This window comes from Daktulosphaira vitifoliae, unplaced genomic scaffold (genome assembly GCF_025091365.1).
Source record: "Daktulosphaira vitifoliae isolate Bord-2020 unplaced genomic scaffold, ASM2509136v1 Scaffold_1, whole genome shotgun sequence".
NCBI lineage: Eukaryota > Metazoa > Arthropoda > Insecta > Hemiptera > Phylloxeridae > Daktulosphaira > Daktulosphaira vitifoliae.
The window spans coordinates 21,851,629-21,869,115 of NW_026099572.1; the positions used below are offsets into that span (position 1 = coordinate 21,851,629).

At 26.0% G+C, this 17,487-nt stretch overlaps 3 protein-coding genes across 8 annotated transcripts; 1 reads left to right on the forward strand and 2 right to left on the reverse strand.

The window, feature by feature from the left end:
- Positions 1 to 247: 247 nt before the first annotated feature.
- On the reverse strand, positions 248 to 3,676 carry LOC126895686 (zinc finger CCCH domain-containing protein 10-like). 6 transcript variants are annotated; one of them, XM_050667840.1, is made up of 4 exons: positions 3,461 to 3,676; positions 3,073 to 3,116; positions 822 to 1,800; positions 248 to 467 (listed from the first exon to the last, which is right to left on the reverse strand). In XM_050667840.1, exons 3-4 carry the CDS (start codon positions 1,796 to 1,798, stop codon positions 461 to 463), a joined length of 984 nt encoding a protein of 327 aa, XP_050523797.1. In that variant the 5' UTR covers positions 1,799 to 1,800; positions 3,073 to 3,116; positions 3,461 to 3,676; the 3' UTR covers positions 248 to 460. The 6 variants fall into 6 exon arrangements, with proteins under 6 accessions (XP_050523797.1, XP_050523796.1, XP_050523795.1 ...); XM_050667839.1 differs by having other exon boundaries at positions 3,021 to 3,116; positions 3,461 to 3,675; XM_050667838.1 differs by lacking the exon at positions 3,073 to 3,116 and having other exon boundaries at positions 3,461 to 3,675.
- A 2,548-nt stretch (positions 3,677 to 6,224) lies between these two features.
- On the reverse strand, positions 6,225 to 8,451 carry LOC126896989 (protein SCO1 homolog, mitochondrial). The gene is made up of 5 exons (XM_050670302.1): positions 8,222 to 8,451; positions 7,951 to 8,149; positions 7,362 to 7,559; positions 6,589 to 6,797; positions 6,225 to 6,526 (listed from the first exon to the last, which is right to left on the reverse strand). Exons 1-5 carry the CDS (start codon positions 8,255 to 8,257, stop codon positions 6,329 to 6,331), a joined length of 840 nt encoding a protein of 279 aa, XP_050526259.1. The 5' UTR covers positions 8,258 to 8,451; the 3' UTR covers positions 6,225 to 6,328.
- A 121-nt stretch (positions 8,452 to 8,572) lies between these two features.
- LOC126896996 (prefoldin subunit 2) lies at positions 8,573 to 9,714 on the forward strand. Its single transcript, XM_050670316.1, has 3 exons — positions 8,573 to 8,839; positions 8,920 to 9,043; positions 9,493 to 9,714. Exons 1-3 carry the CDS (start codon positions 8,706 to 8,708, stop codon positions 9,676 to 9,678), a joined length of 444 nt encoding a protein of 147 aa, XP_050526273.1. The 5' UTR covers positions 8,573 to 8,705; the 3' UTR covers positions 9,679 to 9,714.
- The last annotated feature ends 7,773 nt before the right edge of the window (positions 9,715 to 17,487 follow it).

A 17,487-nucleotide genomic window follows, 5' to 3' on the forward strand; every position in this document is an offset into this window, starting at 1 on the left:
CACAGCGATTAAATTAATTTTCTTTAATAGTTGGACAGTAAAATACCAGAAAAGATTTTAATAGAAGAATCATACTTTTAATAATGCATGATACATTAAACTTTTTTACAACTTATAAATTTTTTTTAATAATTCCTACATGTTTGTGTAATTATATGTAATGGAAAAAACACCGTAATGAATGTTTCAGCAAAAATCCCAAAAAAATACTAGGTTTAAAATGAAAAAATGTTTCATGTAAAAAGAATTATGCTGCTGTCAAAAAATATGTATTTTAATTAATATTACAAATCACACAATTTTACTTAAGTGTTTTAAATATAATACCATAATAATGTGAGTTATTAAATGAAAAAAAAAATATATATATATTATAATATGTTTCTATTGAAATATAAATCATACATCCTTTGTTTTGTTAAAGTCAAATCTCTATTAGAAAGGTTCCCATTTTCATTGTTCATAAACTGAAACAATACAAATTTAAAAATGTTAGCACATTAAAATATAAATAATGCAAGAAATGAAATCAATCAGTCCATTTCATCTAGGCAGATTTTCACTGCCTGCCCACGCCCCTGCCAAGATGAAATAGATATTCATAATTGCCGCACAAAAAAAAAACCTTTTAAAAGCTTTCACAAAAATTGTTCATTATATAAATGATTTGTAGTTAAATCTCATTTATGAAAAAAATCGTATATATATATATATGTATATATACTAGAATTTTCAACATGTTTAACATGCTAAACAAAAGTAAAAGCGATTCGAAATTTTTGAGTGAAAACAGAAAAACATATTGTAGGACACATACCTACGGTTGGATATAGTGTTGGGCCGATGTTGATCTGCCAATAGGATAAGATACCAAAGGCTGCGAGTTAGTTGGCTGCGGCAGGGGCGGCGGGCCTGATCCAGATACAACGGGGGGTATCTGAATCGGAGCCATGGAGACGGTAGCTATCGACACGGGTGTTCCGGCCGCAGCTACCGCCGCCAAGCTGACTGGGACTGTGGTCACAGTCCGTATAGCGCTCACCATTTGCTGGGTGCTGCGCAGGGGCGCTTGTTCATTTATGCGCAGCTGTGCATTTTGTTCCAACAGAAATTCATTAGTTGCCTGCAGTTCCTCATTACGCTTTTTCAACTCAGATACGCGCTTGCGCAACATTTCCACTTCCTCTTGCAACAACCAATATGGTTGTTGTTGAGTAGACCCAGGTGCAGAAGAAAAATCCATATCCCGATTGGGAAATGGGCGCCCTAGCGGCATTCTGTTGTCATAATCATATCGCCTGCGCTTAGGATCGGGTTCTTCATCAAAATCATAACGCCTGCGGAACAACTCATTACCAAAGTTAGGAGGCATTGCAGGCTGTGGTGCATTGTAAGGACCATTAGGACCTCTCATAGGTAGGTCGTGTGGTTGATCTACATGACGAAATTTACAATGCGCTTGGCTGCGATGGCAATTGCCTTTCAAATAATCTTTGCAAATTGGTATATCATCATGTGCAGGCGCGCCACTCATTTCTAAAGAATTTAATACATCCGGTGCCATGCGCCCGGTTCGATTATAGTATTCCTCATCCTCTCGAGAACAATGAATAAACCGGCAATCATGGCGGCTACATTTACCATTCTGAAAGTCATGGCAAAACACATATTTACGCTTATCCTCTTCTATTGGAGGATGAAAAAATTTGCAAGATTTGCCTCTATTGCACACATTGCGCATGAAATCGCGACATACATTGTCTGGAGTATCTGAGTTTAGATCCTTTTTCCCTTTCATCCCTGTGATTTAGTGAATAATAAATTTAAATATTTCAATTTATAATAATTAAAGGATTAACAGGAATAACATGCTAGTTACTAATTCGTAAATTTTACAGTATTAAGTAAAAATAAAAAATTATTATAATATCTTTTAAATATTATTTGGGTTATACATTCTTTCAAATTTTAACTTAATTAAAATGATTCTATAAATATAATTAGATTATTAATTAGCACATTATTCCTACCAACTCTTCAATTAGTAAAAATTCAAGATTTTAGTTTTGAAATAAATAAATATGGGGTCATTGATGATTCATGCAATCTCTTTAAAATTATTAACATATTATAATTTTTAAAAAATGATTAGTTTTACATTTCTATTTCCCAAACATAACATGAAACAGAGAGTGGTGTCTTCTTTCACATGTTAGTGAGTCAAAGATGGTTCTTGGTTAGGCTAATGATGAAGAAGACAGGTGTTATGGCTAGCTTGCACTAGAGACCAGACACCACCAATGAGAAAATCATGTTGACACTCTGGGATCAAACCCAGGACCCTGTACATCAAAACACATGTTTCTATTTATTGGGTAAGGCACTAATTAAGTCCTATCCTCTTTAAAATTGTATTAACTTTAGTTTTTTAAATGAAAACATTGTTTAACCACTAAAAAATAAGAAAATGATCTAATTAAAAAACAACTCGTTGATAACAACTTATGGAAGTAATAAACATTTTTCTATGATTGGAGATGAAACATGTGTCCGTTTATTTTTATATCAAGATATCTATGAACCACACTACTATTCCTTCCCTAGTATAAAAATCTAATAAATTTTAAGATACTGGTTCTAAGTTGTTATCAACCAGTAATTTTCTTTTTTTAGGTTGGATAAACATTTATGTTTCTGTCTAAACTGAAATTAATAAATATTAAGGAGCGGATATGATCAAATCGTTTTCTTGAAATTACAGAACTTCATAAGTTACTATTAACTTCTAAAAAGAAAAGAAAATAATGTTTTATAATTTTAAAGAGATTGTGTAAGACATAGTTAATTAATTAGTTTATATAAACATTAATGTTGATAAATATTAATAGTTAATTATTAAAATTTGAAGTAATAATAATGGACTTAATCTGTTTTTTCTCTTTATATATTAATAATACATTCAAGAATTCTATACATCAGAGCAATATAATCAGGATTACATTAGTATAATATAAAATTACTTATAGTGGTAGCTTAATTTTTATTCATAGCTTTATTGTCATAAATTTATACCAGATAACTAAAGATGTAGATACCATTTGCCATACAATTTGACACTGTTAATAAAAAAGGGAGTTAGTTAATTTTGACAATTCTTTTTTCATTAATTTTCAAAAAATATTAAGTTATCTCCAAAAATTTTCATAAGAAATCTATAAAAATCGTTTAAATATAAAAAAATTACATTTTCTATAGAGAAAAAAATTGTAGTGTCCTTTTGAAAACAAAATAAAATTTTTTTATAGCCTCATTTACAAAAATTGCCCAATTAAAATTACGATACAGACATATATTATATTTATTTCATCAAAAAAAATTTGTCTAATCACACATTTTAGGTACAACGCAGTCGATTGTAAATAATGAATAAGTAAAATAACAACACGTAATATTACATTACCTTCGAGGAAAATTTAAATGAAAATAATATATTGTTAGTCCACTTCGTATAAATGTTGTTTAAAAATAGTTAACATTAGCTAGACTATGTACAATTATTCAGAAGTTTAAGTAAAAATGATGTCTAAATAAATACTGCTAAAAGTTTTTCGCGTTAATTTCGTAAAAAAAGATTATAGAAAATAAATATTATTACATCTGTATCCTAGTAAAATAATCAATGACCTTTCAATATGTGGGCGTGGCTTCAATTAGATGTAAACAAAATATTTTTTCCTCCAAGAAAAATAAATATAAAAGTTTTGGGCTACATTATATTTAATCCTTTCAGTCACTGTGTCCCATATTAAGGATACAAACTTTAGACTCATGTATTCTAGAATAAATTTAATTAAAATTAGTAGAAAGTACATAATTATATTCTTTATTATGTGTGAAGTTTAATTGCTTGTATTAAAAATTATAATTGCCAAGGTGATGATTACAAATAATCATTAAAAAAATTATTACGTTTTATTTTTCAATATTTTTAAGCAGTTGATAAGCCATGTTTGTCGACCAATTGAAATATGAAATCGTTTTATTTTCATGGAAATAAAATATTGTCAACAAGATATACTTGAACACGTTTATCTGCCATAAAATTATGAAGATAAATATATGTGTACCGTATTTGGGATACTATTTCGTACAAGATAATACGCGCTAACAATAGGTTAACGTCAGTTCCTATTGTTTTAGCTACGAAACTGAGAAGATATTAATTTTTACTATGATGTGTTTTTTTGTCTGTTATCACTTTTACTCAGCAAATTTGAAAAAAATTCTGTCGTTCCCTTTAAATGGAGGAAATTCCCAAAAAAATTTTGATTATTAAAATCGGTTAATTTCGACTTTTTATTCTTATAACTGCCAAGCATTTTTAAAAAAATGAACAAAGCATAACAATTTTTTTTTAATTACCTTAAATATTTCACTTTCATTTGGTATATATCTTTTAAAAATCTGACCTTTTATATGCCTAAAGCGGGTGATTTCAAATAAAAACTTTGATAAAAAAATTTAACTATTTCCACTTATGTTTTGAAAGTATTCCAAGCTTTAAATATATATTAAAAAAATTATGTTAAGTACATACAATAAGCCATTTCTATTTAAACAAGGGGTTGAAATATTGAAAAATTCGAGTAACAAGTAGAATTTTTTTAACTTAACTTTTAAAATGATACGGAAATTTTCCTAGCTTCAAATATATGTAACATAGCTTATGTTATGAACATAAAATAAGCTTTTTTTTAACTTATAGACAGTGGTCAAAGTGGGGGGGATACGTAGGGATGCCATCCCTCTACTTTTTTTAATTTACATTTTTCATACCTCTACTTATTATCTTTAAAATAATACATCCCCCTTTATATTATTCAATGTGTATTCAGATTATCGACAGAAATGGAGGGCATCCCTCCACATATTTTGAGCCACTTCGACCACTGCTAATAGACGTACTATAAGTTTAAAAAAAAAATTTGTTCCTACAACTTGTTTTTTGTATGTAAACGTTTTTCGAAGTTACACAGAAATATTATTTTGATGCAAAATTCACCATTTTTTAAAATGCTATTTTTACTTAAATATATTGTATCAATATATAGATAAATCATTTCAATAAAAATCATACTTATCATTTCTATAAAACTCGTGGTGTTAAAATAGATGTCACAATTGAAATATTCAGTACTATATTTCGTAGTTATATCTTATATTTCTATTCTATAATATATTAATATTCAGAAATATTTTGGGATTAGTATTACTTATGATTTTTTCCGCTAATGTGTTATTGAATTTTGTTTTTTTACTACTTCGCAATTATCTCAAAAATAAGATATAACAGAAAAAATCTAATTGCAGATTTTAAATCGTCGCAAAAATTGATTTAGAATGTGTATATTTTTGTCACTAAATTTCTTGTCGATTAGTTTAGAGCAATTTATTTAAAATTATTTTCTCAAAAGTTTTGGATCAAGCTCCTCAATTTCTGTAAACGTTTGCCATAGAAGTAACGAAATATACGAATAACAACTATAAGTTTAATTGCCCTAATTAAAACTATAAACTACTAAGTATTTATTCATAATCTAAGTTATAAATCAAAGATCTACTATATATATATAATTAAGGAAATATGAGTTGATGTTGCTACATGATGTACAGATTTGAATCGAAGTGTTTCTTATGATAGTGATTTTAATCACTGTCAGATATCATTTCCATTTGTGACTGTCATGTCCCCACTGTGCTATTGTTATTTGTTCCATTTTGAAAATTGACAACTTTATAATATTTTAATAAAAATTGTATATAAGTATTATTGATGACAAATAAATTGTCAACTAAATCTAATTTATACATCCTAGATAGAGATTTATCTGAATTAGGTGTGATGTCTAGTATTAATAATGAGAAAAATGAAAAGAAAATATTAAAAATGTATGCCTGAAAGGGTTTAATAATTTAGTATACGCAGCAGGGTGAAGCTAACAAAACACTTACCTAGAGTAATTTACCTAGGTAAATTACCTAGAGTGTTCTAAAAGACTTCATATGCATAAACGAAAAGTAAAAAAAAATTCTCTTTTAGTTGAAAAATATAAATGAGAGAACGTTTTTGTATTGGTCCCTCAATATCTAGTGCCAGAACTGTTACACAAAATGTACAGCATATCATAATATCAAAGGAATTATTATCATCTGTGACATAAATAAAATCAAAACAAAAGTTTATTACACAGATTTCATTTTAAAATAATTGATCAAAAGTACTGAAATTAATAACAAAAATATATAGCATTTGTATGTAAATATATTACTAAAAAATATTTTTTTTATTAGTTAATGAACTAATTTTTCCTAATGCATTGGATAACAAAGTTCCTTTATCTTGTTCAAATTTAAACATGTGCATTAATATGTGTTCTACTATTTCTTCAGCAGTTTTATTTTGTCCAAAGTAATCAATAAACTCACCGTCTGGATTTACTAAATACATAATTATAGTATGGTCAACCTACAAATGATCATCTGATATAGTTTATGATTAATAAAAATAATAGTATTAATATTTCTTACTATGTAATCATTATCAACATCTTTTTTTCCTGGACTATAATAAACTCTATACTTTTTGCAAACTTTTTGAATTTGATCAGATGTTCCACTTAAACCAATAAATTTGGGAGAAAATTCTTTAATATATTTTTCTACAATCTGAGGACTATCTCTTTCTGGATCAACTGTGATAAAAATTCCTTGAATCCCTATACTCAGTTCTTCTTTATCTAAATAATAAATCGCTATAATAATCAATCGCTATAAAGAAATTAAAACAAATTTTCAATAGTATATATACTGATATAAAATACAATAAAATGTTACTTAGTTATAATTCCTACATTATATGATATATATTGCAATAATTTAGGTTAAATTTATTTTGTTTGAGTAATACAAAATTTGTATTTAATCTAAGTTATAGCACTAATTATTCACACAATTTTAATAAAAACATTCAACTAATTTATAATTGAAATTTCTTAAAAGTAGATAGAAAATATATTGTACTTAATACATAATTGATTTTTAATTTTTTATCACACATAAAAGTTACATTTCTATTTATATCTAACAAAATATTTATATTACTCTTCATAGACAGAACTTGCACCATTAGATAAAAAATAATAAACTGAATTCAACTACAGACTGATTGTTTAACTATAACTCATGCAACATTTTTAAAAATATAAAATATAACATCTTTTAAAGCTTATTTGTTTTTTATTTGAGCATGTACAATATGTTTGTAACAGAATAAAAATACATTAATAAATATTTTATCATACCAAGTTTGTCTATAACTATAGCCATTTTTTCTAATTCATCAGGACAAATATCCGGACAATGACTGAAACCAAAATAAATAAGCATCCATTTTCCGAGAAACTGCTCACTCTTAATAATATTATTAGCTCCATCAACAAGTTCAAATGAACCACCAATTTGTGCTTTACCCAACTGTCTTTTTCTTTCGCGTCTCTCTTCTAAAAATAAATTAGTATTTTAATATTTAAATGTTGACATATAATTTTATTACATACTAAAACATAGATTAATTATACAATTGTATAAATTCATTTAATCTAAATTTAAGTAACAAAATTGATGATTACCAGAAGTTAAAAAAAAAAATAAGTGGGTTCTCATATTATTAGGTCTAAGATTTCTAAATTTCCAAAAAAAATACTGAGTATTTAATTTTTTTTAGATAGAAAAATGTATTATAGATTAAGTTGTCTAGTGTCTTTAATATTAGTTTTACTCTAAATTTATAATATAACACTTATCATTAATTATCGAGGTTTTAATATTTTATTTTTTAAGTCTAAAATAACATAAGTTTATATTTAATTAAATTAAAAACTAATTAATTACTTTCTTCTTGTTCTCCTTTTAAATAATATAAATACGATACCAAGCCTGTTCCTATGATACCAGTAATTGCAAAGTTTTTCCATGTAATAGGACCGCGTTTACCAACTAAACTACCCTTGCGTTTGGGCAATTGTATTGGTTTACCTGATTCTTTTGATACATTACAGAAGTTGACTTTTGCAATCCGGTTAACATGTACCTATTATAGCAGAATAAAAATTGAATAAGTAAATAAATATTTTCTAAAAAGTCAACTCTTTTCAAATATTACATTTTGAAAAAGTCTTTTGAAACTATTTGACAACATTCTACTACTTTTGTAATAACCGACTGTAGAAATAATAATAAATAAAAATTTGTTTTGGTGAATGTTACGACAAAAATATATACAATGATATTAACGATAAATATATTACATTTTACAAAAACACAACTCAAAGTAACTCAAAATTAGAGTTAAAATATTGACCGTCTTACAATTGCATGTCTACAATTAAAATATACAAATTTATTAATAATTGTTGAGATTACACTATCACATCAATTTAAGTGATAAAAATTTAATTCATGTTTTAAGTACATAACCTATAATAACTTTCAACCCACCGCATTGCTAGTGGTGGTGGTGGTTGATATGAGATTCAACTGATTAATTATATTGTGCAAACAGTTTTTGGAGCAATGAATTGTCATTATATCTAGTTAGTTTTATTTATAATTATCAATAATTTTTGTAAAATTATAATCTACATAAAATGGAAAAATTAGTTAAAAGTAGAAAACCTACTGAAGAAGAATTAATTCATAGCACGTTTAATGCATTACGCACTGAGCAGAGACAACTTGCAACAAAACTATCAGAAATTGAACTTGATTTGAATGAACATAAGTAAAATCCTAAACAAAATTACTAATGTAATTTTAACTACTTCAAAATACTAATGTGAATATATATATTTTTTATTCCAGTATTGTTATAGAAACCCTAAATAAATTGGATGGTGAAAGAAAGTGCTTTAGATTGATTGGTGGTGTTTTAGTAGAAAGAAAAATATGTGATGTTTTACCAACACTTATAAAAAATCGAGGAGAGGTTTGTATTTAAAAATGTCCTAATAAAATGAAATATTGAATACTAAATAAATTTTGTTATAAAGTATTATTATTGCATTGAAATATTTTCTAATAATATTGTTATTTATAATGCAACTCGGTGTGTAACTCAGGTTTTTCAGAAAATAAAACAATTTTAAATATACTTGTTTTAGTACAAGGAATAATTTAATTTTCATAATTAACAGTTACACTAAGAGTCTAACAACATAATATCTTAATTAAAAAATTGCCAGAATAACTTATTTTATCAAGATTTAAAAAATTTAATTTTTTCATACGTTGCAGTATAAATGATAATATTATTAAATAAATAGTATATAAGTAATATATATTAAGTTTCATATTAATACAATGCTGTTTACTTTTGACATTTATTGAATTTTTTATATTGGTTTATACTTAATAGGACAAAATTATTATTTTCAGATGAGTAAAATCGTTAAAACATTAAATGAACAACTTACTAAAAAAGGAATTGAAATTAATGAATTTAAAAATAATCATAATATTCAAGTTAAAGGCGGTTTCTCTGAGCCTACAGAATTGAACGAAAAACATTCGGAAGAAAAAAAAACTGATCAAGGGAGTTCAGTAATAGTTAATAATGTATAAACTTTGTTAATTATTTTGTCTTTTTTGTGTATTTATTTTAAATATACAAACTATTTTGCTTATATGTATATATATATACAGAGTTTTCAGTAAGTAAAGAAACCGGTAAATTGTTATAAACAATGAGAACAATAGAAACCTGTTTCTTTACTTACTGAACACCTATATATAAAATATATACATATATACAGGGTGCATAATTGTAAATGTTTATGTATTACATAATATTTTAATAAGTTTTTTAATAACAATATAATTGAAAAACTAACATTATGTTTACTCAATTTTTATAACCTATATCATTAATAATGTGAAATTCCTAACAATGCTTTTTATATTTTTAGTCTCACTAAGGATAAAATTAATTTAAACTTGGTAATATGTTATAAATTTTCTTTTTAATAGAAAATTGTATGTTCTAAATTTTAATTTTAAGTAGCTTATTTGTTTATTTTAGTTACGTTAATAAAAATTCAATAATTTTTACTACTTACTGAGTATTACTGTTAGTAGGGTAACATCATTAATGAACAATGATGAGATCATTTATGTATAAATAATCCATTCTAAATACTTTATTATAAATATTATGGTAGAACATAAATTATTTCATTGTAAAATAGAACAACTTTTGCAGGGAATTTTGATAGAGATAGAGCAAATACTTTTTGATGAATTGTCAAAACCTTAAAATAATTAATTTAAATTCCATTTCAAAAAATATTGAATTCCAGCATGTAGAGTATTTATTGTTGGAATATTTTCCTGAAACAAAAAATGTGTAAGTAGTAGTGTAAGTTAAAACAAATTTTGGATTTCATAATTGATTAAATTGTCTGGACCTAGATATATTAAATATTTTTTCTTGTAATTGTAGTTAGTTAATATTTATAATTTGGATCATTTAGCTAAAATTATTACACAATAGTAACACAGTCACAATTTAAACCTATTCAATATTTTTGAGCCACCTAAGATATTATAGATTCTATGTAATAATCTAGACATTTTATATTTTAACATATTATGAAAACTAAATATTCGACTTATTTCTCTACATCAAACTATAGTAATTAATTTAACTTACCCGCCTCTACCAGTTAATCTAGTACTTTTTCATACTTAAATAAAAAAATTAAGAAAACCGTCCATGATTACTGCAAGGTAAATAGATTCTCAATAAATGAACAAATTTTAAATTAAATAAGTTAATTACATTTATTATATACAGTGTTTGGTAGATATGGAAACAGGTCAATTGTTACAAAAAACGAGAACAATTGAAACCCGTTTCTATTGCATAATAAATTGTTTTTATTTATATAAAACTGAAATTTATTCTAAATGATAAGAGAACAATTTTTGTAATACTCATATACCGATTAGAGTAAAACAGTTACCACGTTAGTCTAACTCTTCACAATAGAGGTATTTTTGTTATATAACATTTTTATCCTTATTTTATTAGAAAATTGAATTATTGTATGAAATTTTAAAACGTATAAATTAAAAAAAATAATTAAATAAACAATTAAGTAATATATTTATTAATAATTCGAACACTATGCTCTACGAAGTAAAGAGGTAAGTATAGCTTTATTATATTAATACTAGGGATGACTAGGGAACTATGGTCAGTGGGTAATACCGGTCACCTCATTATTTATTAAACCCATGCAACTAAAATTATGTTGACCATATGTATAGATTAATAATGATAAAAAAAACCTTATTCTTATTAGAACGATATTATTAAAAAACGTTTTGACATTTAAATGTGTGAAAATAGTTTTCAGCGTTTATTTATCTAAAAAAAAAAATTGTTAGGAAATTTAATTTAGGGTATGCAAATTATTATATATTTATATGAACTATATTTCAGTGATTTTTTTAAAATTATTTTATCTCTATCTCTTTGCATGTATTTACTTATGACCGCTATTCCCCCGGTGAGGTAAGGGGAATACTGGTCATTTGCATTAAAATAATATATATATTTATATATATATATAGGATTATGTTTTAAAAATCAGAGACTTTGACATAATGCAGTCAATATGTTTATGCATCCATTTGCTGTAATATTTAGAGTCTTAGAACCAGAGATATAACAATTTTTGCTAAGGTGACCGTAGTTTCACCAGTCCCCCTACTAAGTGTTGTTTAAACCAGAGGTTCTCGAAGTCAAATGAATCACGGACCCCCCTCTAAAGACCTACAGTTTTAAAGACCTAACCCTGATATGTGCTCGCGGACCCCTGGGGTCCGCGGACCACACTTTGAGAAACTGGTTTAAACGGCTCAGATCTTATCTCAAATTTTTTTTATTTTTGAAATTACAGATAGCAAAAATAACAGTTTATACTTCAACAGTAGTTTTTTTTTTGTCGATCTATACATTTTGTTATGAATTTAATGAAAAAACACTCACAGTATTTAGGGATGTCAATGTTATTTTCGCAGGTATTTATTTATTTATTTTTATTATAACTCGAGCTTGAAAGTTTAATTTGCTAATAGTTTAATATACTTAGTGTTTTTGGTCTCCTGAAAAATTCATACTTTAATTACCTTCTCACAAAAACCGCCCATGTATCTGTACAATTATTATTTTTAGTCATATTTTTTTACACAATAAAATTTGAAGAGTGATAGTTTATATTTGGTGTACAGATATAATTTAAATGTGATACTGTAGTGTTATATCTCCCAATAGGTATACTTATTGAGAGAGGATAAAAAATAATTATAAGTAAGTTGATTATATAATTAATTGGTACATTTTATCAGAAAAGTATTACTAAATTTCATTGATTTTAAAACTCAAAAATAAAAAAATTATTTTATACATCTATTTTTCTATTAATCTCGAAAAATTATACTTTGTTGATACTAATGATAAATAACTTTATGTTTTATCTTACCAACAGATATAAAGATTGCTAATTATAATTATTAATCTTTATAAATAATTATTATTATTTATAAATAACTTTGTAAAAGGAAAACCATTTGAAAGACAGTTTAACTTTTAATACTCAATACATAGTTAATAAGGTACGGTGGTAATATACCAATAATCAAATGATTTTTTATTTTTAGTATATTAAAAATTGAAAAACAAACCGAAATATTATTTTGGTTTGTTCTTGCTTGTTTATATATTTCTAAAGTTAATTGAGTATTGATTTTCAATACTTAATGAAACTTTGAAAGAAAATTAATATATAATTGAAATCTCTTTTTACTCTTTTTTTCGGTTTTTATTTTGAGGTAAAACACCATGTTACANCTTAATGAAACTTTGAAAGAAAATTAATATATAATTGAAATCTCTTTTTACTCTTTTTTTCGGTTTTTATTTACAGGTAAAACACCATGTTACACTCAAAACAGCCGTACACTATTTTTAGGAGGGTAATTAGGTAGAATTGCCCTAATATATACTGTTCTGTGATGTAAATATCGACGTAGCTTAATTGTTTATATGTAATGCCGTTTTGTAGATATTATTGAAGAATTATTTTTGTTTACTGAAATAAATAAAATTACTATAATTTTCATTATTAAATTAATACTAATAGTAAGTCAATATTAGCTTATGAAATAGTTTATGATAATAGTAATTCCAAGCCAATATTGTTCTGAATTATATTTTTCTATTAATTTTAATCCGTTGAAATATATTCCATTTTATTATTTTCTGAGTTTCGATGAAAAACAGTACAGCTTGTTCTCATCTTTTGGAATACTATTCTTTATAAATACATGCTGTTTTGTTTTATCCAGTTCCTAATAAGTATTATCTCGATTTGTATAGTACCCTCATTAGTGCTGTTTGGGAGTTTATCGACTTGTCAAAAATGTAATTATTTTAATTTAAAAATAATAATGAATAAGGAAAAATACAACTTTATCGTGTGGTATATTTCAATGGCTGTATGGGGGAGGTTATAGGTAGATCGGCCCTACCTTCTTAGTCCGCTTCTTTTTTAAATTTTTTAAAAGTATTAATTTAATATATAGTAAAAAAAAAAGTTTTTAGCGCGCTATAGACTCGGTTGTCAATAGAGTTAACATAACCTTAAAAAATCAAAAAAAATCTGGTACAATGAGGATGCGAAATAGTTGGGACAAGCATATATAATATTTGACAATGATTAACATCATTATCATAAAAACGCTTCGATGCAAATTTGTTTAGGAATGACGATTTATACAAGCGTAGAGCTATTATAAAAAAAGAATTGTATACATATTATTTAAAGCAAAAATATGAAGTTAAAACTAAAATATATGAGAAATATTTAAGAAAAATCTAATTAATCTTAATTTTTCAGTATTACTATGGAATTCCCGCATCTAATTTTAAATAAAAGCAGTTTTTATTTTTTAGGTTGTGTATTAATGTCCTGAATGCTGTAAAAGAGCATAACCTGGCTAATTTTCTTATGTATTCTATGTCGCTATATTTTATAACAGCTGTTTCCTTTTGGTATAGTTTTCTCTCAGTATATCCTAAGTATATCTGTTCTCTTTGGTATTTTAAACATAACTAACCCGCTAACCATTTGTGTATATCGCTTTTTCTATGTCAACAAAAACAATATATTTAGCCTTATCTTTTCTAATTCTTTTTTCAATAATTGTTACTATTGCCAGTATTACCTCCCTTGTACTCGTGTTCTTTCTAAACCCAAACTACTAGTCTTTGGACAATATGGTTTCGTTGTTATTTGCTATTCTTCTTGACATAATTATCATAAGTATTTTTAACACTGTCAGCAAGCTATAGTTGTAAGATACTGATCACATTTGTTTACAGTTGTTTTTTCAGAATAACTATAATCTTAAACTTTGTTCAGTCTTAAGGAAGGTTTTTATTTTGGTTTATAATTTATAGTACGTAACATAGGATTAAATTTAACGTATGCTTAAAAGACGCAGTATTTCCAGAACATTTTCAAAAGTTAAGCTGAAAAAGTTCTAAATTTTACTCGAATATTTCAAGATTTGAACCTCCTCTGTATAAAGGGAATCAGTCTGATTTAAAAAAAAGTATGTTGGAAGAAAGGGGTATGTATAAACTATTTTGAAAAAAAAATTGTGTTGATCCATATATCTTTCAAATAGTTATAGTTATTTAAAGTAAAAACTATAGAGTCGAAAATTGCACANGTACCCTCACAACTATCGTATAATATAAATAAGTATTTGGAAATAAAAATATTATAATATAATCAATAAAAAACCCAGCACAGGGGATCGCGGCACGGTGGTGACGTGGCATAGATGGATCAAGTATAATGATATCTGACAGTGATTAAAATCACTATAAAAAAAAAACGCTTCGATGCAAATCTTTAGATAGTGTTTAATTTTAAAAAATTAGTGGATTATTCCAAAAGCTTCATAAACTGCTAGTTCCTTATTAATATCCTGATTAAGATAAAGTATGTCGAATGTAAAAGGGATTATTAAAAAATAGTATTTCCCATAAAAAAATAATGTTGATCCATTTTCAATAGTCATAGCATTATAAAATTAAAAATGTAAAATACAAANTTTATCAATATGATGATTTTTTTTCTTATCTTGAACAATAATTATTCATAAGAATAATTATTTTGTTCGTATTAATAAAACATCATCATAAACCCTTGATAAAATTTCTCTATCAAAATTGATTGGGGTTTTTCTTTGGGTGTAGTGTTTAATTTAAAAAAAATGGTGGATTATTCCAAAAGCTACATGATCTGCTAGTTCATTATTAATATCCTAATTAAGATAAAGTATGTTGAATGAAAAAGGGATTATTAAAAAATATTATTTCTCATAAAAAAATAATGTTGATCCATTTTCAATATGTCATAGCATTATAAAATTAAAAATGTAAAATACAAAATCGAAAATGTTTACACAAAAATAGCATTCACTAACTATTTTCATCGTGAAGATAAAATAAAGTCCGAAATTTTTTTTTTCGTGATAAAGTATATTACATTAGCTTTAATTTAATATATATATAAAAGTGTCAGAACATTTTCAAAAATCAAGTTGAAAAAATTAATTTTTTGTGAAAAAGTTGTCATTTTAAATCATCTCCTGTGGGCAAGTAAAGGGTCACATATAAAAAAAAAATAAATCAAATAAAAGGTAATGCTATCATGCATCTATATAAAAAAAATTATATTGATTCGGTTATTTTTAAAAGAGTTACGGCAGTTTTTAGTAAAAAAAATTGAAAAAATTAGTGATTTTTAAATTTGTAATTTTTTTGGAGGTANAAAAATTAATTTTTTGTGAAAAAGTTGTCATTTTAAATCATCCCCTGTGGGCAAGTAAAGGGTCACATATAAAAAAAAAATATATCAAATAAAAGGTAATGCTATCATGCATCTATATAAAAAAAATTATATTATTGATTCGGTTATTTTTAAAAGAGTTACGGCAGTTTTTAGTAAAAAAAATTGAAAAAATTGAAAAAATTAGCGATTTTTAAATTTGTAATTTTTTTGGAGGTATCCCCCATTTACGGGGAACGAGGGAATTTTTTTCAATTTTTAAGGGTAATGTCTTCGACTAGATACGATTTGTGATCTTTTGACGTATCATTGAAAGAAATCGGTTCGGTGAGAGCTGAGAAAAAGTGGTAACAGACACAAAAAAAACACATCTTAGTAAAACCAATACCTTTTCAACTTCGCATCGAAGCTAAAAACTATAGCAACCATTTACACACAGAAGATAAGCCGTCGAGACAAATATATATTTTTTACTTATAGTACATAACATAAGCTTTAATTTAACATTTGTTTATAGGCGTAGTATTTCCGGNCGCATCGAAGCTAAAAACTATAGCAACCATTTACACACAGAAGATAAGCCGTCGAGACAAATATATATTTTTTACTTATAGTATATAACATAAGCTTTAATTTAACATTTGTTTATAGGCGTAGTATTTCCGGAACATTTTCAAAACATAAGTTTTTGTCTAAAAATTATTTTGAATCCTCCTGTGGCGCATAAAATTAATACCTTCTCAGCTTCGCATCGAATCTTAAAGTGTTATTAGGGATGTCACCCGGCAATTTCCGTGAATATGATAAAATAGAAAATGTTTTGAATGGAAATTAGAGTAGGTGTTTGATATTAATAACTTGTGTTTTGAATAGAATTCTATTCATTTGTCTATTCTTTTGTTTCGGTTTCCTAGTCGATAATTTCCTGTTATGTACCCTAGTATTTCTTCTTCCATTACAGCATTTCATAATTAAATCATGAAATCGTCTACTACTATAATCGTATACTACTATAGACGATTTTATGATTTTCAACTCTTATAACTTTGTTAATGATTTCTTCTATCCCTTCATAGATTTATTCTAATTTGTTAATAAAAATTCTTCTATTTACATCTCATTGCTATTAGAAGTTTATTCAGTTACTAATCGTACAGTTAACTATACTACTGGTAACTGCACATATGAGAATTATCACATCTGCTGGCTGCTGTTTGGTGTGTAGCTATTTTTATAATTGTAGGCACACCTACACCTATACTCAATATTGTAGTAGCTGCAGCTCTACTGTAAGTCTCTTTTAGGAAAGCAGAAACAACCGATGGCCAATTTTAATTCCGACCAACAGGAGAGAAGAATATTCTTCCCCTCTATCGGTCGGATTTAAAAGTTTAGATCCAAAATATATTCTTTAGCTTAAAAAATATTTAATTATCAAAAATCCAGCAAATACATTATTATAGGAAAGTATTGAAGTTTCAATTTATCTTTTTATGAATACTCC

Coding starts and splice junctions, on each gene's coding strand:
- LOC126895686 (XM_050667840.1), bottom strand. CDS start 1,798: ATGAAAGGGAAAAAGGATCTAAACTCAGATACTCCAGACAATGTATGT.
- LOC126896989 (XM_050670302.1), bottom strand. CDS start 8,257: ATGTTGTCAAATAGTTTCAAAAGACTTTTTCAAAAT. Junction 6,798..7,361: donor TATAGTTATAGACAAACTTG/GTATGATAAAAT, acceptor TTTATTATTTAG/ATAAAGAAGAACTGAGTATA. Junction 6,527..6,588: donor ATGTTGATAATGATTACATA/GTAAGAAATATT, acceptor GATCATTTGTAG/GTTGACCATACTATAATTAT.
- LOC126896996 (XM_050670316.1), top strand. CDS start 8,706: ATGGAAAAATTAGTTAAAAGTAGAAAACCTACTGAAGAAGAATTAATT. Junction 8,840..8,919: donor CTTGATTTGAATGAACATAA/GTAAAATCCTAA, acceptor TTTTTATTCCAG/TATTGTTATAGAAACCCTAA. Junction 9,044..9,492: donor TTATAAAAAATCGAGGAGAG/GTTTGTATTTAA, acceptor TATTATTTTCAG/ATGAGTAAAATCGTTAAAAC.